The following is a 23471-nucleotide window of genomic DNA, read 5'->3' as shown; positions in this document are numbered from 1 at the left end:
TCAAAGCTTTGAAGAAATGGTGCTGTAAATGTAAAGTGTCACTGAAATAACTGCAACTTGATGACCTCCCTTACTTCACCTTAACCCTTTTGCTCTCTTAATTTCAGGTGATCATGGAGCTCAGCTTGGCCTCCACGGAGCTGGTGGTGATGGAATACATGATGACACAGCAGGTGGAGAAGAAGGAGAAAACAGCCCAGATCCCCAACCCCAGGCTGGTCGGAGGACCCGGCGTGAAGCATGCACCTGCCCCTATTGTAAAGATAGTGAAGGAAGGTAAGTTGACCCAGCCAGTGTCTTAAGGGTATAAAGGAGAAAAATGAATGGATTTGGAGGTAAGCAGAGGAGGGTTAATTTTTTAACATTTAAGACTTGGCAGTGTTGCAGAGGGACCAGAGATAGAGAGTACAATACATTTGATTGGGTTATATTATAGGATTTTAGTTCCAGCTCTGAGCCTTTCATCTACTCTAAGACCTGGGGCCTTAATAGGTGTCTGCTTTCTCCAGAGATAAGGTAATCAGATGCAGCCAACTGGTCTGATGATTGTTACCATATGTCTGTTTTGAGATGGTTTTAACAAAGTTGCTTGTAAAATAGTCTTGCAAAGAAAAAGAAACATACCTACTGTAATGATTTTTTTAAAAAAAAAATTTTTTTTTTTCAACGTTTTTTATTTATTTTTGGGACAGAGAGAGACAGAGCATGAACGGGGGAGGGACAGAGAGAAGGAGACACAGAATCGGAAACAGGCCCCAGGCTCCGAGCCATCAGCCCAGAGCCTGACGCGGGGCTCGAACTCACGGACCGCGAGATCGTGACCTGGCTGAAGTCGGACGCTTAACCGACTGCGCCACCCAGGCGCCCCTGTAATGATTTTTTTATAGTGGCTATGTGAGAGTCATAAGGGTTTTCTGAGTCTTCTTTTCCTTCAAAACAGACAAAAAAATACTACTCCAGTTAGAAAATTCTTCCAGGGGCTCCTGGATGGTTCAGTCGGTTAAGCTTCTGACCTCGGCTCAGGTCATGATCTCACAGCTTGTGAGTTCGAGTCCTGCATCGGGTTCTGTGCTGACAGCTCAGAGCCTGGTGCCTGCTTCAGATTCACTGTCTCCCTCTCTCTGCCCCTCCCCGCTCACACTCTGTCTTTCTCTCTCAAGAATAAATAAAAACATTAAAAAAAATTTTTTTTAAAAAAGAAAAGAAAATTCTTCCATCATGGAACCTAATATGTCCTGCAGAGCAAAGTTCTGACAAATTTTTCTCATTAGTAGAATATTCTATTTTATTCAGTATTATTTCTGGAGAGTACCAAGTTCTATTCTTTTTCTACAATTCATTGCTTTTGAAAGAAAATACAAAGTCATATAGATTTTTTAATGCCTTAAAAAATCTTAACACCTTAAAAATCTGTTAAGCTTTGGTCTCAAAAATAAATACAACAATGGGCACCTTGAGTGGCTCAGTCGGTTAGGTGTCCAACTTTGGCTCAGGTCGTGATCTCATGGTTTGTGGGTTCGAGCCCCTTATGGGGCTGTCTGCTATCAGCACAGAGCCTGCTTCAGATCCTCCATCCCCCGCCCTGCTCCTCCCCTGTGTGGTGCAAGCTCGCGCGCTCTCTCTTTCTCTCTGAAACATTTAAAATAATAAATAAATAAATACAAAAATGAGAAAAGCACCAAAACCAAAAATAATTTGAGTTCTTTGTAGGTTAACCATATGTTACAGGAAAAACCTGCATCAAAAGCACACTGAGGGTGCCTGGCTGGCTCAGTCAGTGCAGTGTGTGACTCTTGATCTTGGGATTGTAAGTTCAAGCCCCACGTTGGGTGTAGAGATTTCTTAAAAATAATAAAATCTTTAGAAGAAAAAAATAAGCACTGAGTACAGTAGTTTCCTTCTAACAAAGCTTAAAGTGGATTTAAATTTTTGAAGTAAGTTCTCTGATTTCTACCTACATGTGATTTCATTTCCGTTATGGTTTTTTCCCCTCTGCTAATATGTGTTGTTAAAACCCAAGAAAAGTCCCTCCTGGAAATCTCCCCAATGCCCACTAATGGATCACACATGGAACAAATTGGTTTGGCAAAAACATTTCAGAACTGATTGCTGAGAGAAGCTTAGGAACTGCTTCATATTGGGTGTGTGGGTGTGTGTATATGTATGTATGTGTGTATGTATATACATATATATATGCATACGTGTATATATATGTGTGTGTGTGTGTGTATATATATATATATATATATGTAATGCTTTTTTTTTTTTTTTTTTTTTTAATTTTTTTTTTCAACGTTTTTTATTTATTTTTTTTGGGACAGAGAGAGACAGAGCATGAACGGGGGAGGGGCAGAGAGAGAGGGAGACACAGAATCGGAAACAGGCTCCAGGCTCCGAGCCATCAGCCCAGAGCCTGACGCGGGGCTCGAACTCACGGACCGCGAGATCGTGACCTGGCTGAAGTCGGACGCCCAACCGACTGCGCCACCCAGGCGCCCCTGTAATGCATTTTTTAAAATATACCTTGAATTAGTTAGGATTTTTTTCCCCCTGTTTTAACTTTTATACAGCCCATCTTTCTCTCCCACTGAAGTCCCTGATAGTGCTCTAGCTTTCCAGCTTTTAATATTTACCATTTGGCTCTTGAGCTTTATTTTAGGAGATAAGTTTATAGTTATAAACTATTATATTTTCTTTAAAGTTTTCCACTAGGTGCTTTGCTCCTTAAGTAATTTCCCAGCCAAAAATATCACCATGTTCACAGTAGTTCCCATGGAAAATGCTTGTATTGAGACTTAAACTTCCTGAAAAATACAGGAAAATGCCTTACAGACTTTCCAAGTCACCCACAAACATCAAACATCAAAACTGATTAAGGAATAAAAAACAGGGAAGAGTAAATATCCAGTAGAAAGGAAACTTAAAACTTGAATTTTGAGTATTAAGAATCAGAATCAACCAAAGGTTTTTCCTTTGATACTAAAGAGAAGCCTTTTTTTTTTCCTTTTTTCTTTTTAAGTTTTTTTTATTTTGAGAGAGCGTGCATAAGTAGGGGAGGGGCAGAGAGAGGGAGAGAATCCCAAGGAGGCTCTGTCCTGACAGTGCACAGCACTAAATCCCACAAACCGTGAAATCATGACTTGGGACTCGAACTCACAAAACCATGAGATCATGACCTGAGTCGAAACCAAGAATCAGACACTTAACCAACTGGGCACTTAACCCAGGCGCCCCAAGAAGCCTTTTTTTAAAATAAAAATTTGGGTTAGTTTTTGAGGGCATCAGGTTGACACCTTTTGACACTGGGATTCTTTAATTTTTCTCTCTGGAATGCATGATGAATAGTTGTGTTCTTATTTTCAGGGGCTCTGGGGATCCTGGCAAAAAGAAACAGCACATTTGCCACATCCAAGGCTGTGGGAAAGTATATGGCAAGACCTCACACCTACGGGCACACTTGCGCTGGCATACAGGCGAGAGGCCATTCATGTGTACTTGGTCATACTGTGGGAAGCGCTTTACACGTTCAGATGAGCTACAGAGACACAAACGCACACACACAGGTGAGTAGGAGCCCAGAGAAATAGTAATAGATCAGAATAGAAAGACACAAAATATATCTATGAAATAACTAAAATTTCTGAACAGCTTAGTTTGAAAGTGAATGTGTGGATCATAAATGGAATTAGAGTTAATCTGGAAAACGTTTAAGGAGGAAGAAGTTAGGTTTTCAGTGGGATTTTCTGCCTTATTTTTTGCTACGTTCCTTCCTTTCTGAGTACTGCTTGACCTTTACCTGTTTTTCTTCCCCTTCCCCAAAAAGATACTTAACAGATTTTTATTGTTTTTATCACCTTCTTAAGATTGCCTAATATTCTAATATAGTTTGAAAGCCATGAATTGGACAAGGTAATCCTATTTCCTAAGATGTCTGTTTCTTATCTTCTTTTCTTTTACCAAGGTGAGAAGAAATTTGCCTGCCCTGAGTGTCCCAAGCGCTTCATGAGGAGTGACCACCTGTCAAAGCATATCAAGACCCACCAGAATAAGAAAGGAGGCCCAGGTGTATCCCTGAGTGTGGGCACTTTGCCCCTGGACAGTGGGGCAGGTTCAGAAGGCAGTGGCACTGCCACCCCTTCAGCCCTTATTACCACCAATATGGTAGCCATGGAGGCCATCTGTCCAGAGGGTATTGCCCGTCTTGCCAACAGTGGCATCAACGTCATGCAGGTGGCGGATCTGCAGTCCATTAATATCAGTGGCAATGGCTTCTGAGATCAGGCACCCGGGGCCAGAGACATATGGGCCATACCCATCAACCCTGGGATGCAAGGTAGCATGGGTCCAAGAGACATGTGGGAGAGAGAGCCATGAGGCATTAAAATGCATGGTGGTGGGAAGAATTTGGGGGAGGGATACAAGAAAAGAGATGGGGTCCTGGCACCCACCTATATCATCAGTACCTCCTTGAAGTGGGAAACATTAGTGAAAATTCTGTTGGTGCCACCCTTTGATGGGCATTTGTTTGACCCCAAACAGTTTCTTATACTTCTTACCCCAGCCTCCCCTTCCTGCCTTTCCCTTCTCAGCTCCCCCATGATGGATCCCCCCCCTTTCCTAAAGCCATCATGCCTTGATAAATATATATGATCATTGAAATACTTTTTAACAAAAAAAAAAACCAGATTCTATATTATATATATATACATATATATATATATATATAAAAGATATATAGAGATGCATTTGCAGGGGTTGGCTGGGAGGAGGAAGGAGACCATTCTCTGACCAAAATACCTTGGTCATTTTTTATATTGCCTTATTTCCCTATGGCTGAGCCTTGTTGTGACACATCAAGCTTTTCTAGAGATGTTGTCTTGGCTTCCCACCAGATTAAGCATTCATATGCTCTGCTTTTAGTTTATATACACATACATAATGTTTTTCCTTTCTTAATTTTGTCTTTTTATTTGGGATCAGCTTCTTGCACTCCTTTCTTGACTCAACCTTTCTGTCTCCCTTTCTCTCACCTGATTGCTTCATATTTTGTAATGATCCCTGGATGAGGCACTTCTGTCAACCTTTTAAGGTTCTTGGTCCCAGCAGCAGAATGGAGAGCCTTGAAACCCAGGTTGATGCTTGAGGTAGCTGTGGAGAGAGTGTTCAAAACTACTACTGACGCAGGCACCCTCTTGGCGCTGGAGAGTCAAAGGCACCTCTTCTCATCAGCTGCTGTAAGCATCAAGAGTCAGAAGTCTTTCTGTGGAATTGTACAAGAGACCCTTTAAAGGTTATAATCTGGGATCAATTTGTATAAACTGTCAAAAGTGGTCAAATAATATGTAGGGGCTTTCAATAGGAAAATGATGCGCTCAAAAGTGGAAGTGACTCACAGTAGTCCAGTTCAGGAATTAGTGGAGTATTTGGACTTTTGTACAGCTGTCTTCCAAAGTAGGTCTAAGCTTTGGTATGGGTTTCTGAGGTCACATTCTGAAAGGAAATGCACTTCCTCTTTTGAACATCCCTGGTAGTTTCTTTCTCATGTTATTAAGGAGCATCAGCCAATAAATCTGTTCCAGGTTTCCATTCTGCAGAGCTCCAGAGTCTGTACCCGTGGCAAGGCAGTGGTTCTTTGATCTTTTCTCTTAATTCTTCCTTGGGTGGTTCCTAAGGGAAAAGGAAGCACACGATCATGGGAACAACAGCCCAGAACAAAAAGAAATCTTGTCTTACCACTGTGGTTTATAGGAGAGATTGGGAGACACCATCCTGCTTTCTCCATGGCCTGATTCTTGAAGAGACTGATCCAAAAATTATAGCGGCAGGGAACTCTTAGTGCATTTGGCACTGAGACTTAAATGCAACCAGAGTTGTCCTCAAGGCCCAGCCATTAAAACATTGTCTCTCTTGACCTTCTGGTATCTGTCAGAGAGCTTTTCACTGTGAGGAAGTGTGGAAATGGCTGTGTGTATGTGTGTAATCTGTTAGATTGGGGATAGGTTTTCTGTTAGCCTATACTAAAAGAGACCTGCAATAAAAAATTGCCCTGATCTGATAGAAAATGAAGTGTTTGTGTATGACTGTGTGTGAGTGTGTTTTGTGCCTGTATATATCTACACACAGATGAGAAATTATATTTGAAATTGTTGGAAAATAAATCAAATTCAGCTCAAAATGCCTTTCAGGCCCATTACCTAGAAATCTGTCTTAAAACCTGGGTATGTTCCTGAGGTCATTTCTTTGCTTATGCTAAATTAGTTACAATTATGAATGGGGGATATTCTACTGCACTTTTTAAAAAGAAACTATTTTTGTGTTTGAAAGGAAACCAACATCCAGATCTATAGCAGAGTCCTAGTTTCTTTCATAAATCTTTTTACCTTGACTACAAATAGATAATGCTATGATTCTATATATTTTATATAAAATCTATCCAAATTAGTGTCTGGGTAAGCTTGTGTTGTTGTTTAACCTGAAATACAATAACTGTTAATATCCTGAACAGTAGTTCACTCCATTTGGTCCTTCCTCTCCAGACTTAATACACTCAGGAACTATTGCGAGAAACTTTCCCCAGATCAAATTCTGTTAATACTGAAGTAAAAGTCATCCATGCCCCGCCACTTATCACACACCCTTTATTCCCACTGAAAGCAGAACTCAACTTATTATTTTATATCTGTAATCATGTATATAGGCATCTTTTGGAGGAAAAGGGCAGTATAACTCACTGGAGCGTGCAGTATTTTGCTAGAGCATTTCAAAGAATGGAATCTTCCCCAGTATGAAATTATTTGCTATAAACTAGCTTAATGATGCTGAGGACTTATAAGCATTTAGAAGGTTATTTGGTGATGATTTTCTCTGGGATGGAATGCTGGTTTACCTTCAGTCCCTTTCATTAACCTTGTTGTAAGTGAATTCATAGTCCGTTCTTTCCACATACCCTTTTGGAGGCTCCAGATCCAGTATCTTGTTTGGCCCCCAAACTGAAGCAGCTTCTGCTCTTGTCTCCCAGTAGCAGGGAGCTGCTCAGTCTTTTCCACAGGGAGTGAGGAGCCTACATTCCTTAAGACGGGAGCTTACTGCTGAAAATCCTTTCCCTGAACTTTTTGGCCAGCAGAAATCAATGTAACTGACAGGTATATTCTCAAATACCTTTCATGAGTTGCTCTTTTATTTAAAAATGTTAAATGACCAAGCCTGTGAGGCAGGAGATGCCCAGAGGACTGGTAATATTAAAGCACTCATTCCCTTGTCCTTTCAGGTTGCCCATACACATTCATCTGTGTGTCATTTGATTGTCTCACTTTTAACCCATAGCAGTAACAACCCACACCATCTTCCTTCAGGGACCTCCCAGCTAGCACCCTGTTTGTGGGTGCTATGCAGAATGCAATTTAATGGATATTTCTCAGCCTGATTCAGAATAAATAGAACACAGAACCCTTGATCCCAGAAAATATAGACTGAAGTGTGGGGTAAAGATTATGATTGGGGGAGGGTTAGAGACAAAAGCTGTAAATTACTATGGCTGATTGATTTATTTCTACTATATACATATATATATATATATATTTTTTGCTTTTGTATATCCTATATAGGAAACTAAGCATTGTATTTTTTTAACAAATCTGAGAAAGCACTATGAACTGCAGATGTTTGACTTTCAGAATATATTTTGTATTGTTAATATCTTCACACTGTGTGAATACTGGAAGCTGCAGATCTTTGCTAGGACGCAATAAATTTATATACTTTTTGAGGGGTTCTTCTGGGGGTATTAATCAGGCCCCTGTTACACTTCGGGGGAGCCCTGGTGCTACTCGCTTAGAGTTTCATTCAATTGTAAGTACCCTGATGCCTTTTGGACCTTGGGATCAGACCAAACAAGTTTTGGAGATCCCAGTACCAAGGAAATGAGGATGGTCTAGCTGCCTCAAGTGAGGGGCCCTTAGCATAGCTCTCCTTCCCCCTATTCAAAGCTGGGTAGCCTCTTAGGGTTGGGAAGAGAAATGTGAAATCTCAGAGTTTCATCTCCCTTAGAAGAGAGCCAGTAACTTAATATGCAAGGATGAAAGGTGGCAGCAGTAGTTTTGGGGAAAGGGAGGAGGATATGGCATTTCTCCAACCCCGGAAAACATTGCTTTTGAAAACTGCTGATAAAATGTGGGCAGGTTATTACTTTTGTTTGGGAGCATGTGTTCTCTCTGGTGCCTCTCTTGGCTCTCCTCCTGGGGTACAGACCTTTTCTAGGAGGATGAGCAGACCAGCTTTGAGGTTGACCTGTTTCTTTTCTTTGTCTGCCTTCCCTAAACACCAGCCCCCGGGAGGACATTGAACAGCCTTAAGCTTAAATTCCTACTCCCTCTTTCCAGTTTGGCTCACTTGCCTTAGATTGAAGGCTAGGCAAGGGGGAAAAAAGGGGGTCCCTGGCTTCATTCCTCCCTTATGTCTTCTCCAGTTTGACGTCCCCAAACCCAGAAAGATTTCCTCTACCACGTTCATTTGAGAGAAATGAGTACATTGTCCTATTTTCCTCTGTCCTTATTGTCAGACATCCCCAGTCTTCTTTGTCCCTGCTAAGTGAGAAGAGGTGTAGTGATCTGTCCCTCAACTCCCTTCAGTATCAAAAAAAAGCATAACAAATGGGGTTAAGCTGGGGCTGCAGGTGATGAGGACTCTGTTGATACCTCTCCTGGGGTGTGTGTTTTCCTCTGTCTCACCTTCAGGAATTACACTGTGCCTTCTCCACAGGGGAATGGGCTTTATCTACGCTGCCCTCCACTCTCCCAGCAACTGCTCTTGAACTGTGTGGACTAGGGCAGACCTTCACCTTTTTCTCCCAATGACGTCCTGTACCCTCACCTGGAGTCTAGGGTACAAAGACTCTGGGGGGAAGATGGGGATAATATGCTGAGATTGACCTGAGGAGACCATCTCTACACACACCAATGGCAGCTGCCCCAGGGCCTGCTTCCTCTTCCCGGGTCTGTCATCCTCTGGGAGGGAGGGGCAGTGCTCCAGTCTCCGGTGCCTACAACAGGTTTCTCTTTCTCAACACTGGCGATAACCAGTCTCCATACCACTGTTGCCTTTTTAAATCTCTTAATATTCTCATGCTGTGTTTGTTGTTGATTCCAATCTGATTATCACCAGGGCTGTGTGGGGAAATACTTCTAAATGCGCTCTCATCTTTCTTGCTCTTTTTTCCCCCCCTGATCTTATGTATGTATGATGCTAATCTCTTGTCTTTCAGTTTCTTCCTGCTCTTTTGTATCTTCCTTTCTTGTCTCTCCCCCTACCTTTTGTCTCTGGGTGTTTTGGGGCTTTTTTTTTTTTTTTTTTTTTTTTTTTTTGCCTTTTTTGTACAAAGATTAGTTTCAATGTAGTCTGTAGCTCCTTTGTAAACCAATTAAAAAAAAGTTTTTTTAATAAAAAGCCACGTCTCTGGTGTGTTGACAGGGTGGGAATGGGGAGAAATATGGTTATAATTTCATATACTGAACCCAACAGAAGTTTCCAGGTACACCATTGTGCTGTCATACATGTTAATACAATTGCCCTACACTTAACTCCCAGGCAAACAATTTCATGACCATATCAATGTACCATGAGTACATAGAAATGTGGAGGACCAAGAGAAACGGGGCAGGCCCAACCTCTTTTTTTTGTTGTTGTGTATAAGCTTTTTATTTTGGAATACGTTTAAATTTAAAGGAAAGTTGCAAAGATAGTGCAGAGAGATTCCATGTACCCCTTACCCAATTTTTTTCTATTGTAAATATACTATTCTGTGTTGTCAAATCTCAGAAACTGACACTGGTACATTCTGTTACCTAACCCCTAGGCTCTATGGGTTTCACATCTTCTCATTGATGTCCTCCTGTTCCAGAATCCATTCTGGGATGCTACATTGCCTTTAGCTGATACTCTTCCCAAGTCTCCTCTGGTCTGTGACAATTTCTTAGTCTTTTCTTATTTTTCATGACCTTGACAGTCTGGGAGTATTGGCCAAGTGTCTTGTAGAATATCCCCCAATCTGAATTTTTCTGATGTTTTGTCATTATTAGATTGAGCTTATAGGTTTTTGGAAGAAACACCACACAGGTGAAATGATGTGAAATGTCCTCATCACATCCTATCAAGGTCATAGCCACATGACCCTACTGATGATAGTCTTCATCACTTGGTTAAGGTAATGTTTGTCAGATTTCTCCACTGTTTTTCTTTCCCTATTCTTTGGAAGCAAGTCAGTAAATCTAGCCGACCCTTAATGGAGTTGGTAGGAATTAATTTCCCTTCCTAGTGGAAATAGTATCTATGTAGAGTATTTGGGATTCTGTGAGAAAACGGTCTTTTCTCCCCTCACTATTAATTTATATTGGTATGTACTCAATGTATATTTATTTTAGACCTGGTCTATAATTCGGTACTATATTATTTTCATTGCTCAAATTGTCCCAGCTTTGACCATTGGGAGCTCTTTCAGGTTGGCTCCTGTGTCTCTTTGACACATCTACATCCTTTTACTTTTTTGAGCACTTTTTAAAGAACTTTCTGAAGTACAAGATGCTTCATGTTTATCTTGTATTTTCCCTGTCCTAGCCTTAGGATCAGCCATTTCTCCAAGGACCCTTAGTTCTTTATTGGAGAATGGTATTTAGAAACTAAGATGTAGTCCCAACGTATTTTACATCAATTAATACCAGTCTGTGTCTAACATGATCGAATCTAGATTATGGCCCCATCTGAAACTGAAATGGAAGTTATTCTGACAGTCTTTCCACTTTCCAACAGCCTATGGCTTCACTTCCCTTCCTACCTATCCAAGAATCCTTGGTCACTTGTTTATACTGTGGCTACCAGCATTCTCAGTCAATTGTGTTCATTCGACTACCTTTGCTTTGTCAGTCACTCAGCCATGGCTAAACTCAGCCATTGGATTTCCTTATGTAGCCACTAGCAATACAACATTTTAACATTTGACTTTAATGATGCGGGGGAGGATTTTTTGGTTTTGGGCTCTTGTTTTGGTTTTGTAGCTCTAAACGGGCCTTTAATATTTGTGTCATCTATGCATTCAGTAAACATGTATTGGGCCCTTACTGTGTCCTGGGTACTATCCTAGTTTGAGGCTAAAAAATGACAGGTCCTGCCATCAAGTACTTCATAGTCGGGTGAAAGAGAGACACCATTAATTGCAGGTTTCCCAATCCTGACCCCATTTTTTTAGCAGATGATTTTCTTCCTATTACACGGAGATGATGAATTTCTTTACTTCCCTTTCCCTCCATTTATATAGTCACTGATACTAGTTTACCTCCTTATCTTTTCTTGGGAGTGAGTTTGCCTTTGCAAGGCCAGCACTGCCATTTGTGCACTCAACCTCACTTGTTTTGATGATATTTTCCCCTTTCATCTTCAGTCTCTCCTGGGTTCCCTTTTGTCACCCTGTAAGCATGTTATCTGTCCCTCTGTCCTTCTGCTTCCGCTTGTAAACTTCAGATCTAGTCTCTTTTGATTGCCACAGTTAGCGCAAGTAGTTTACACTTAGTTCTTCTCTTTTATTCACCCCTCAGGCCACTTTGTTCAGCACCTATCAGCGATCTGGTTGCCAGCTCCAGTGGTCTTTCAGTCCTTTGCCTCTTAGACCTTACTAAGAAGCAACCATGTGCATCTCAGAGCTCTGGTCCCTTGGAGTGTGAGGCTAATAACTCCTCGTTCTCCTTCAGCCTTTCTGACTCTCTGTCTCCTTCATAACTACTTCTGTCCCTTAAGTGTTGGGGTCCCTGTCGTGTGTCCTTTCCCTTACTCTGCCTTTCACCCCCTTAAACAAGTTGTATCCACTCTTCAGCTATCCCAAATTTTAAGCCCAACCTTTTCTCTCAACCTGGCAGACTGCTTACAGGACATTTTCATCTGGATGTCCCACAGATAACTCAAAATGAACATGTAAGACGGGGAAATAATCCTTTATATTCCCCATCCCACTTAACAGTGTTACTACCCCTTGATCATTTATACTTGAAACCTCAGAATCATCTTTCAATTCTCTTTCAAATACCAACATTCATTTGATTACCAATCCTGTCAATATTACCAATACAGTGTATCTCAACTTTTTCTCTTTTTATTTCCACTGTTCTAGTACTCATCTTGGCTAGTGCTCAGGTCTCATAACTGATCTCCCTGCTTCTAGTCTCCCCGAGCCAATCATCCATCTTCCGCACTGCCACCAAATCCCTCCCTAAAATTTTTTGCTTTTAGGAGAAGTCTAGTCTCCTTGATAGAAACTTGAAAACCTTTCCAATCTAGGGTGCTTTTCTTCTTCATATCTCATACCCCTTTCTCCTGCTTACTCTCCCTGCCCCCAACACACACTCTCTAGGTACTTTTCTTCCCTTGTCTGCCCTGGACAGAATTAGCCTATTTGATCTTTCTCCTTATATAACTCCTTGCCCATACCCCTAGTCTGACACGTAATTTTCTGGTTGCTTGTTGATGTATCTTCTTGCCTTTCTAGACTCTGAGATCCTGGAGGGCAGGAATCACACATCTCTTTGTAGACCCAGCACCTAGTGAAATTCCTTTTTAAGACTGAGACCTAAGGGCGCCTGGCTGGTTCAGTTGGAAGAGCACGAGACTCTTGATGTCAGGGTCGTGAGTTTGAGCCCCACCTTGGATGTAGGGATTACTTCAATTAAAAAAACAACACAACAGAATAGATATTTCTGAGTTAAATGAATAAACAACTCACTTTAATCCTGTAGACATGGGGGTCACAGGTAACTTACTGGGCCACTGCAGACTTGAATCGGGATCCTGATGAAGATCTTTGTGTATGTGGAATCCAGGGAGACTTTATTTCTATACTGAGGTTCTTTCTCAGGACCTCCCTAATCCCTCAGCTCTCAGATTCTTACCCCTTCTATCACCACCTCACCTCATAAACCTGGCTGGAATGTTTCTGTCTTTGAAAAGGAGTAGGTTATCCAAGGCTTTGGGTGAGGAGACTGCCTTCCTGCCTGATCCTTGCCTTGTTCCCCTCTGGAGGAGGTAGTCTCCTGAGACACTCCAGACATAAGAAGTTATTTGATCTTCAACTCCTGCCTGCCCACCTCCCCACTCCCACCCCCAGACTTATCTGATCTGGGAGCTGGTGAAGGAAGATCGCTGTAACTAAGTACAACATTCCATCTCACTGGCAGGGCCCTGCAGACTCCCAGAAGGTCGGAGGGAGGGATGGGCAGCTGTCTATCTGCCTCTGGCCCTTGTCATTCCTCCAGTTGCTCTTTCACAACTACTGGAACTTTTACTCTTTCCTTCCTTCATGCAGGGTCCCCAGGAGAAAGGCTCCAGAATCAAAGAGTTGGGGCACCTGGGTGGCTCAGTCGGGTAAGGCGTCCGACTTCAGCTCAGGTCATGATCTCACGGTTTGTGAGTTTGAGCCCCGCATTGGGCTCTCTGCTGTCAGTGCAGGGCCCGCTTTGGATCCTCTGCCTCCCTCTCTCTCTGCTACTCCCCTGCTTGTTCTCATTCTCTTTCTCTCTCTCTCTCTCTCTCTCTCTCTCTCTCTCTCTCTCTCTCTGTCACTCTCAAAAATAAAACATTAATAAATATATTAAAAAAAAAAAGAGTTACAGCCTCATTCCTGGTCTAAGCCAGACCATTGCCAGAAAGGGTTTCTAGGCAGCCACCAGGGGGACAGAGGCTAGGAAAACAGGGAACTGGTCCCCTCTGACTCTAATTCTCATGGGAGCCAACTGCTCACAGATGTGGAAATGATTACCTATTACTGTAATGTCTTACTCTGGGGAAGAGTCTGGTGGAGCTGGACTCCTGTCTCCTATTGCACCACAAACCATAGACTTCTTCCATCTCCATGCTGACGTTCCCACTGTATACCCTGTGCTCTCCCTTCACGTTTTACAGTCTCTGCAGTTTAGTAGATACAGGTGATACTAGTCCTCATAGGAGGCTGGCCCTTTTTGCCCCCAGGAAGCATCCTGAGTTTCTCCTATGTCTGCTGACCTCTGGTGGCGATAGTTTGAACTGGACCCTCCTTGTCTAGTTAGTGCCTGCTGGCAGGTAATGAATGGTGTACATTTTCTCAGCCATCCAAATTCAAATATTCAAACACTGTATCAAATGGAAATATTTTTTACTGCTGAATTTTTTGTTTTCAGGCCTCATGACATAATGTAAAGAACAGAGCCTGGGCTTTGAAATCAGACTTACCTAGGTTCAGATCCTAGCTCTGTTTCCTAGCAGAGTGACTTGGTCAAGTTACCTAAGCTTACCTTTCTTACCTGTAAAGTGAAAATAATAATAAATAGCTCAATGGGAAAATGAGATGATTGTAAAATGCATAGCCCTAGCTGTGCCATAGCACATAGGTGCTCAATAAAAGTTTGTTACCTTCTCAATAATAGTGATTTTGTTCAGTGTATGACTCCATATGATTTTAAAATTTTTGGTAACATAAAATTTACCATTATTCCCATTTTTCAATGTGACTTTTTTAAACTCTGAGAAGTTTTATATAACTGCTTTCTGATTCTTGAGTTTGGAAACTGAGGTCAACTTTAGTATGGTCTGTGAAGCCTGCCTCTGCCCGAAGAGCTACAGATCCGAGCCCTGAAAATAAGGGTTAGAGAGATCTTGGGCACAGCCAAATGGTTCAGTTGACCTCACTCTGGTTTCCAGCCTAAGAAGGACTGACAGGATCCAGCACTTTCTTCCAGGGTCAGCAAAGGGCAGAGGTCTGAAGTCAGGCATCACAGGGTTCTCAGCTGGGCCTCCAAGACCCCCTCCTCCCACTTTGCAGAGAAAAGAGGAGGTGGCTGCAGAGAAGAGGATATGTGATTGCTTCTCTGCTCCTCCCTCTCCCTGCTTTTCCCTACACCCATCCTCTCCCCCACAGCAGCCATCTCCCCCGCAGCAACTGGAAAGAGGGAGGGGGGCGGAGTTGGGGACTGAGGGATCAGAAGACCCACAGCGTCCTGTATCTGAACGAAGCTCTTGCCGGGGGCAGCTGTGCTGGTTCATGCTCCCCTCTCCATGCTGCTTGCCTCCTCCAGCATGATGCTGGGGACTCTGGGCCTTTGGGTACTCCTCCCCATAGCTGTGCAAGGTAAGTGTCTACAGGGTGGGGCAGGGCCTTTCCAATCGCCCATTGAGGGAAAGCGGGACTTGAAGCAGCAGCCATCCCTTTGGAAGAATCAGTGGGGTGGGTGAGTGAGGGCAAAAGGTACGTGTCCCCATGGTGGGGTCAGGTTCCAGGCCTCTGCTGACCCTGTTTCCTCCTGTGGCTTTACCATGCTGGCCCTGGGATATGAAACATGTTCTGTCCCTCCTTTTGGCTGCTGCTTTTGCCCCTGCGTTCACTCCCATCATGAACCCTCCCCTCTCCCCACCCTGGGCCACAGCACCCCCAAGCAGGCGGACCTGTGTGTTCTTTGAGGCCCCTGGAGTGCGGGGAAGCACAAAGACACTGGGGAAGCTGCTAGATGCAGGACCAGGGCCCCCCAGGGTTATCCGCTGCCTCTACAGCCGCTGCTGTTTTGGGATCTGGAACCTGACCCAACACCAGGCACAGGTGGAGATGCAAGGTGAATGGCAAAGTATATAGCAGGTGATAGCTATGGTGGGAGACAGGTACATCCTGGGGTGGGGGTTATAGCAGTGGGAGAGAAGGAGAAATGGAATGTGTGGAGGGAAAGAAAAGCCCATATGAGATGGAGGGGATGTCTTTGATAGAGGACGGGGTTACCCTCTCTGTTCCTAGACTCCATTATGCTCGCTCGCCCTCTCTCTCTCTCTCTCTCTTTCTCCCTTTCTCCCCTCTTGTAATTTCCACCCCATCAGGATGCCGAGACAGTGATGAGCCAGACTGTGAGGCCCCCCACTGTGAGCTGAGCCCCCGAGCCCACCCTGGCCCCAGGTCCACTCTCTTCACCTGCTCCTGTGGCACTGACTTCTGCAATGCCAATTATAGCCATCTGCCTCCTCCAGGGAGCCCTGGGACTCCTGGCTCCCAAGGTCCCCAAGCTGTCCCAGGTAGCCCCTCAGGGTGCTGCGGCCTGGTGGGGGCTGGGGCCCAGGTTAGGATGAGTGGTAGAACCAGGGCCAGTTCTCACCCTACCCCCATCCTAAGTTTTCCTCCTCCTGGCCTTGAGAAGTTGGTTGCCCTGGTGACTGGGAGATAAGGGGCTTGTGACCAAGGTGGGGGTGGATCCAGAAGCAAGTTCTCTGAGGAGGGTGAGAGGAACGGAGCAGATTTGGGACAGGGCTCATCTAGGCTGCATTCTTGCCTTAATGTCCAGGCGAGTCCATCTGGATGGTGCTGGTGCTGCTGGGGCTATTCCTCCTCCTGCTGCTGCTGGGCAGCATCATCTTGGGTACTAATCTACCCCATTCCTCCCTTGTGACCCCAAGTCACTGCCCCAAAGCTCTGACCCCTCTCCACGTTTCCCTGACCCCATGGTTCTGAGATCTCTACACCCTGAGCCCATTACCTCCCACAAAACCCCCTTCCCAGTCTCCATGACTGTGCACCCTGACACAAGGGCTTTTTTCTGCCCCAGCCCTGCTACAGCGAAAGGCCTGCAGAGTCCAAGGTGGCCCAGAGCCAGAGCCAGAGCCAGAGCCAGGCTCAGGCAGGGACTGGAGTGCTGAGCTGCCCGAGCTGCCCGAGCTGTGTTTCTCCCAGGTGCCCGGGGAGGGGTGGGGGAGGGTCCTCCAGTCACCCCCAGAAGGTGGTCTGGGGAGGAAGCCTGGCCCTGACGCTAGCTGAGGCCCACCCCCGGCACCGTGTCCCCACCAGGTAATCTGGGAAGGAGGTCACACAGTGGTGTGGGCTGGGCAGCTGCAAGGCAAGCTGGTAGCCATCAAGGCCTTCTCCCTGAGGGCCGTGGCCCAGTTCCAAGCTGAGAGAGCACTATACGAACTGCCAAGCCTACAGCACGACCACATTGTCCGCTTTATCACCGCCAGCAGAGGGGGCCCTGGGCCCTTGCCCTGTGGGCCCCTGCTGGTACTGGAGCTGCACCCAAAGGTGAGGACCGAGGGACATCTCTATGTGTTTGCATGTGTGTGTATGTGGGTGCATGGCTGGATGGCTTGTGCTTATTCTTCTTCAGACTTCTTCTTCTCCACATTAAAAATGGTTTTTTGGTTTTTTCTTGGTTTTTTATTACACAAGCAATACTGCTAATGTTTTTAACTCATAAAATACAAAGAAGAGGAGATTTCAAAACGATCATATTCCCATCCTTAAAGAAAACCATTGTTAAAGAAATATCTCAAGGCACGGCCCTCCAAACTCATTTATATATTCATTCAACCAATATGTATGAATTATATGTCACACCTCCTGTGCTAAGAAAGACATCTTAGTCCCTGCCTTTGTAGACTTTATTTTATTTTATTATGTTTTAAGCTGTTTAAATGTGTATTTATTTATATTGAGAGAAAGAGAGAGCATGAGCAGGGGAGGAACAGAGAGAGAGGGAGAGAGTGAGAATCCCAATCATCCTCTGGTACCATCAGCCCGGAACCAATGTGGGGCTCGAACTCATGAACCATGAGACCATGGTCTGAGCTGAGGTCAGGGGCTTAACTGACTGAGCCACCCAGGTGCCCCTGCCTTTGTAGATTTTATAGAGTAGTGGGGGAGACAGGGTGGGTCAGGTAAACACAAAACTGAGTTTTGTCAAGCGCGTTAAGTGCTGAGAGAGGGGGTACTGTGAGAGAAGAAGAGATGTGACTCGAGGGGAGGGTCACGGACGGGAAAGAGGAAGAGGAAGAGGCAGGCAAGGATCAGACCCGGCCTGGCCCTGTGGGCCTGCTAAGGACTTAGGACTTTATTAGCACCTGCAGTCCTCGATCTCTGACATCTTGAATTCTGGGAAGTCCCCTCTTTGTGCCTTAATGCCCAGCTCAAAAATCTCTGCTTTCTTGGTTTTGTTTGTTTGACTTCCCTGGCACACTGATGGCACTTGGTAATGTTTGTTGAATGAGGGATGCTGTGACTCCTTTGCCTCCCAATTTCCACCTGCCCCCCACCTGCTGCTCTTCTGCCCAACAGCTGTCCCCATCGGCTGGCTATCCTATACAGGCCTGACACTTCAGGCCAGGAGGTTCACAAAAGGTACCAGTACCTAGTTTGCCTTGCCTCTTCTTTTTCTGTTTTTGTCTCAAGTCCCCAGGCAGTAGAAGGTGGTTACTAGTGAGCGACGCTAGAGTCAGACCGCTTGGGTTCAAGCTCTGGTTGTCTCTCACCAGGTGACTTCCAGCAAGTTTACCTAGCTCTCTTTCAAGCTCCTCATTGGTGAAACGTGAATCACAGGAGCACACACCTCCTAGGGTTGTTGTGAGGATTACGGGAGGGCTGGCACATCGTAAGAGCTCAGACATTTGAAGTAGGGTTACTGTTTTTCCCGTCAATCTGACTGATGTACATTCTCACTCCTCCACTGCCTCTTGTCTCAGCCTGGATGGATCAGTGTGTCAGTCTGCTAGGGGAGGCAGGGGGATGTCTGTCAATTGATCTCTGCTCCCTGGGGTAGATCAGCCACCTCCAGCTTATCATGTGTCTTCCTCTTCTCTCTGCTTCTCCCTAGGGATCCCTGTGCCACTACTTGACCCAGCACACCAGTGACTGGGGAAGTTCCATGCGGATGGCGCTGTCCCTGGCGCGGGGCCTGGCATTTCTCCATGAGGAGCGCTGGCAGGATGGTGGGTGAGCTGGGAGTAGGAAGCCATGGGAATCAGGAGCCACACTGCTGTTTCTGATTCTCCCTTAGCTAGAGATGGGAAGAACTAGGGTCAAGAGAAAGGAAGAAGATCCATACCCCTTCAACCTTGGCTTCTACCACAGGCCAATACAAACCAGGTATCGCCCACCGAGATCTGAGCAGCCAGAATGTGCTCATTCGGGAGGATGGGTCGTGTGCCATTGGAGACCTGGGCCTTGCCTTGGTGCTCCCTGGCCTCACCCAGCCTCCCACCTGGGCCCCAACTCAACCCCGAGGCCCAGCTGCCATCATGGAGGTGAGTACTCCGGATAAGGGTGAGGCCCAGAGATGATGGCAGTGTTCCTGATGAAGATGTGGCCTTTGCTGTGGCAGCAGTGTGGCAGTACCTGTAGAGTTTGGGACATTGCTGAGTCTAGTTGGGGGGATGTCGCGCGTACCAGTGTTGCAGCGAGGCTTGCCAGTGAGATGATTCTTGGCCCTCCATGCCTTTCCCTCTAGGCTGGCACCCAGAGGTACATGGCACCAGAGCTCTTGGACAAGACTCTGGACCTACAAGACTGGGGCACGGCCCTCCGGCAAGCCGATGTTTACTCTCTGGCTCTGCTCCTATGGGAGATCTTGAGCCGCTGCCCAGATTTGTGGCCTGGTAAGGATGAGTGTGACAGTGCCCCCTCTCCCCTCCTCTCCATGTCTCACTTGCCCATTCTAGATCCACTTGCCTCCTGACGCAGGAAGCTCTGCCCTTCTCCCTCTCGGCCTTTCCACAAGGAGACACCCTAGGGCTAGCTGACACCTAGCCCCCTGTGCCTTTCCCCAGACAGCAGACCACCACCCTTCCAACTGGCCTACGAGGCAGAACTGGGCAGCACCCCTACCACCTGTGAGCTGTGGACCTTGGCCGTGGAGGAGAGAAGGCGCCCCTACATCCCATCCACCTGGCACTGCTTCACCACAGTAAGAGGCCACCTGCTGGTGGGCTGGGGACCTGGAGGGTGTGGGACTGGGCTCCAAGGACTTGACTACCAGGACCAGCCCATCTGCTCCTGTCTCCTCTCATCTGCCACCACTCCTGGCTCATGTTCAGCTGGAGCTGAGCAAACTTGCCCTGTACCTCAGCTCATCCTCTTCTACCATAAGTCTCACACAGCCATTCCTGAGACAGGCACCTTCCTCTTGCTCAGACTTGCTTGGTCTGTCTCTCTTGTCTCCACCATCCGTAAGACCTGTGTCCCAGTCCCCTCTTCCAGGAAGCCTACCTTGGCCTTGCTTCTGCCCTGAGCTCTGCTCCCAAAATGGCTCCACTCCTGGTACCCAGGAGCCCAATACTCCATCCAAAAATTCCTCGCCCTGTCCTACACATCTGGGTTTCTACCATGACCCAATAAAAGCCAGCCCTGGGTATAAAGGGTTAAAATAGTGGCCAAATGGTGAAATTGCAGGGTCTGTATAAATAGTTTCCTAACAGGAAGCCCCTTTCCCTGCTACCTGGCCTGAAATTTCCACTGCACAAGTATCTGTTGGGTTAAGCAGTGTTTGCCTAAGACCCTGGTTGCCTGAAAGGAAGGAGAGTAATTTCCCATCAGTGTGTTAAGTCATTAACCTGAATTAGCTTCTCAGAGGAAAAGTTGGTCCCTCTGGAAGGCACCCAAAGAACCTGTCTCATAGGAAGCAAGATGCTGAGGGCTGGGTCTCATTTGGGGCCGGGAGAGGGAGGCTCCAGGGAGGGTCAGAAGAGGAGTGTTGAGAACAGGGTAGCGGTGGGCACCTTTCAACTCTGGGGCTGGTCAGGGGGCCACTCAGGATCCCGGGATTAAACTTGCCTCCCGGTCCTTCTTGCCAGGACCCTGGTGGCCTGAGAGAGCTGCTAGAGGACTGTTGGGACGCAGACCCAGAAGCACGGCTGACAGCTGAGTGTGTACAGCAGCGCCTGGCTGCCCTGGCCCGTCCTCAGGAGGCCCGCTCCTTCCCAGAGAGCTGTACCCACGACTGCCCACCTCTCTGCCCAGAAGACTGCCTCTCACCTCCTCCCCACTGCCATTCTCCCTTGTAGGCCTCCACTGAATGTCTGCTGCTTCAGCATTCAGCAAGGCCCTGGTGCCAGGAGTCCTCCTGTACCATCTCTCACCTGTAAATATGCAGTTTATGTATAACCTATGTACATGCAAACATAAATACGGTGATCAGATACCTGTCTGCTCTGCCTCACCACTGCCTTTCCTACTTGCTGAATGCTTGGATCCTTCTGTGGCCATCTAGTACACTGCAGTCCCAATGAGTGACTAGGGGTGGGTGTGCACAGGAAGGAGACGAAGTCAGCATTATCTCCATGTCCTGGGGCCTTCCTTCATGTGATCCTGGGGCTCCTCCTGTCTGTTGTCTTTTCTTTCTCTTCCCCAAGCCTTTATTTGGTGCGATCGCATGGCAGAGCACTGGGGAAAAAGGGGTGGATGTGATGAAACCAAATTGCTGCTCTGAAGGTGCTCAGAGAGGCACAGCTCACTTTGTGGGGCCTGCACAGGGTCCTGGGGGTGTCCTCTCCTGAGGCTTGAGTGGGAAGACCTCACAGGGCACGGGAAGCTTGGGTTTTGAATGAGTGGTTTTCCAGGAGTGGTGAGGGCAGTATGTGTCGTGTCATGTGGTGCAGTAAGAAACCACAAGGAACCTGGGAAGCAAAAGCGCAGGGTGTGTTGTGGAGAGAGAGAGGGGAAGTTATGTGGAGATTGTAGGCAAGGCCTTGTGAGCTCTGCTGAGATGTTCTTCCTTCATTCCCACATTGGGTGTAGAGATTACTAAAAAAAGAGAGAGAGAGATGGAGAGAGAAACGGGGTGCTCTTGAGAGCCAGGGAAGAGGGTAGGGCAGCCCAGCTGGTGAGGGGGAAGCAGGATCTTGGATTTTGATGTGTTTGGTTTCAGGTGGTGGCTGCCTGTTCACACGATGATGTCTTGCAGAGAATTAGAGTTCTGAAGGGAAGTGAAGTCTCAGGGCTTAAAAGTGGACAGGCTCTGCACAGGCTAAATCCTGGAACTCTAGAACACCCAAGCTAGAAAGGGACGAGAGATCATCTCAATGTTCAGTCACAACTGTTCCCATTTATAGAGTGTCCACTGAGGTCAGGTGCTGCACAGGACCTGTCACCTCTTCTTTTTTACCCTGAATCAACTCTGCAATCAGGGTGGGCATTTTTATCCATACTTTACACATGATAAAACAGATTCTAGGGTTAAGTAACTTGCTCAAAGACATAGGGCTCAGTCACTGAGCAGGAATCAATCCTGTTGTAGTGAAGTCAGAGCCGTCCCAATCGTCTACTGGAGTTAGACCAGAAGGCCTCCAACCCCCTGATTTGGCAAGTGAGAAACTTGAGGCCTAGAAAGAGAAAATAACTTGCCCAAGTGCACTCAGGTAGTTAGAAACTAAACTAGGGGGGGCTCCTGGCTGGCTTAGTTGAAGGAGCATGCAACTCTTGATCTTGAGGTCATGAGTTCCCCACACTGAGTATAGAGCTTACTTAAATAAAGTTTAAAAAAAAAAAAAAAAAAAAGATCAGGTCATGATCTCATGGTTCATATGTTTGAGCCCCGCATCAGGCTCTGTGCTGGCAGCTCAGAGCCTGGAGCCTGCTTCGGATTCTGTGTCTCCCTCTCTCTCTGTCCCTCCCCTGCTCGCACTCTCTCTCTCTCTCTCAGGAAATGAATAAACATTAAAAAAAATAAAAAAAATGAACTAGTGCTATAAACCAGGCACCCATTGTAACATGTCCCTGAAGGGCACCCTGTGTGAATGGGGTCTGGGGTGGGAAAGAAAAGCCACTAGAAATCACACATACACACACACACACACACACACACACACGCACACAGAGCCTGCTTTGGATTATCTCCCCCTCTCTCTACACGTCTCATTCTCTCTCTCTCCCTCTCTCTCAAAATAAATAAATAAACTTTAAAAAATCTTAAATGAAAACTAGAACCAAAAACAAACAAACAAACAAACAAACAAACAAACAAAAGAAAGCCTAAAAAACTGTCACAACGAAGAGGAGCCTAAGGAGACATGACGACTAAATAAAATGTGATATCCTGGGTAAGATTCCAGAATAGGAAAAGGACACCAGGTGAGAACTAAATAAATCTGGATAAAGTATGGTTTAGTTAGTAATCATGAATCTGTACTGGATCATTACATTAAGGTAACAAACATACCATAATAATATAAGGTGTTAATAATAGGGGGCTGGGGGTGGGGGATATGAAAACTCTGATTGCCTTCTCAATCATTCTGTAAATCTAAAACCGCTCCCCGCAAAAGAAAGCTTATTAAACAAAAGTATGACCATCTCCAAAACTCAGAGCAGCCACAAATACAAAGAACAATGGCAGGGTTGTCGTAAGCATGACAATGCACACTTGCGGTATTTTTGAGTAGGTGTGTTGTAATATGTTGTATTGAAGGGATCACTAACATAAAACCCAGAAAACTTAAGATGATAATCTTGGCTCTCCTAGCTGTGAACTCTTAGAAACGTTTATTTGTTTAATTTTCTCAGCAAGGGGAGTGCATTATTCTCTAAGTCATTTACAATCCTATGATTCCCTACTTCTGTGATAAAATATTAGAGTCCCACTTGTGAAGATTACTTCGCCAAACCCAGTGTTTACCTCGTACGATACTGCTGATTAGTGACCCCATGCTCACAGAGATGCGTATTA

The 23471-nt window shown here is 45.7% G+C and overlaps 2 protein-coding genes across 2 annotated transcripts in view; both read left to right on the top strand.

The window, feature by feature from the left end:
- SP1 (Sp1 transcription factor) overlaps positions 1-6066 on the top strand; it is a 38413-nt gene extending 32347 nt beyond the window's left edge. The window contains exons 4-6 of the mRNA XM_053895668.1: positions 108-276; positions 3364-3563; positions 3962-6066. Coding sequence (XP_053751643.1) covers positions 108-276; positions 3364-3563; positions 3962-4275 — 683 coding nt within the window. The 3' untranslated portion in view covers positions 4276-6066. The remainder of the gene's footprint in view (positions 1-107; positions 277-3363; positions 3564-3961) is intronic.
- Positions 6067-13651: 7585 nt separating this feature from the next.
- AMHR2 (anti-Mullerian hormone receptor type 2) lies at positions 13652-20946 on the top strand. Its single transcript, XM_019419524.2, has 10 exons — positions 13652-15614; positions 15871-16062; positions 16329-16403; positions 16590-16714; positions 16829-17059; positions 18627-18741; positions 18884-19056; positions 19260-19407; positions 19579-19715; positions 20602-20946. Exons 1-10 carry the CDS (start codon positions 15266-15268, stop codon positions 20809-20811), a joined length of 1755 nt encoding a protein of 584 aa, XP_019275069.1. The 5' UTR covers positions 13652-15265; the 3' UTR covers positions 20812-20946.
- Positions 20947-23471: the final 2525 nt, after the last annotated feature.

The sequence above is a fragment of the Panthera pardus genome, unplaced genomic scaffold (assembly GCF_024362965.1).
Source record: "Panthera pardus isolate Hobbes unplaced genomic scaffold, ASM2436296v1 HiC_scaffold_6, whole genome shotgun sequence".
NCBI classification, from domain to species: Eukaryota; Metazoa; Chordata; class Mammalia; order Carnivora; family Felidae; genus Panthera; species Panthera pardus.
Note: the sequence above shows the minus strand (reverse complement) of the source record. Positions and strands in the feature narration are given on the sequence as shown.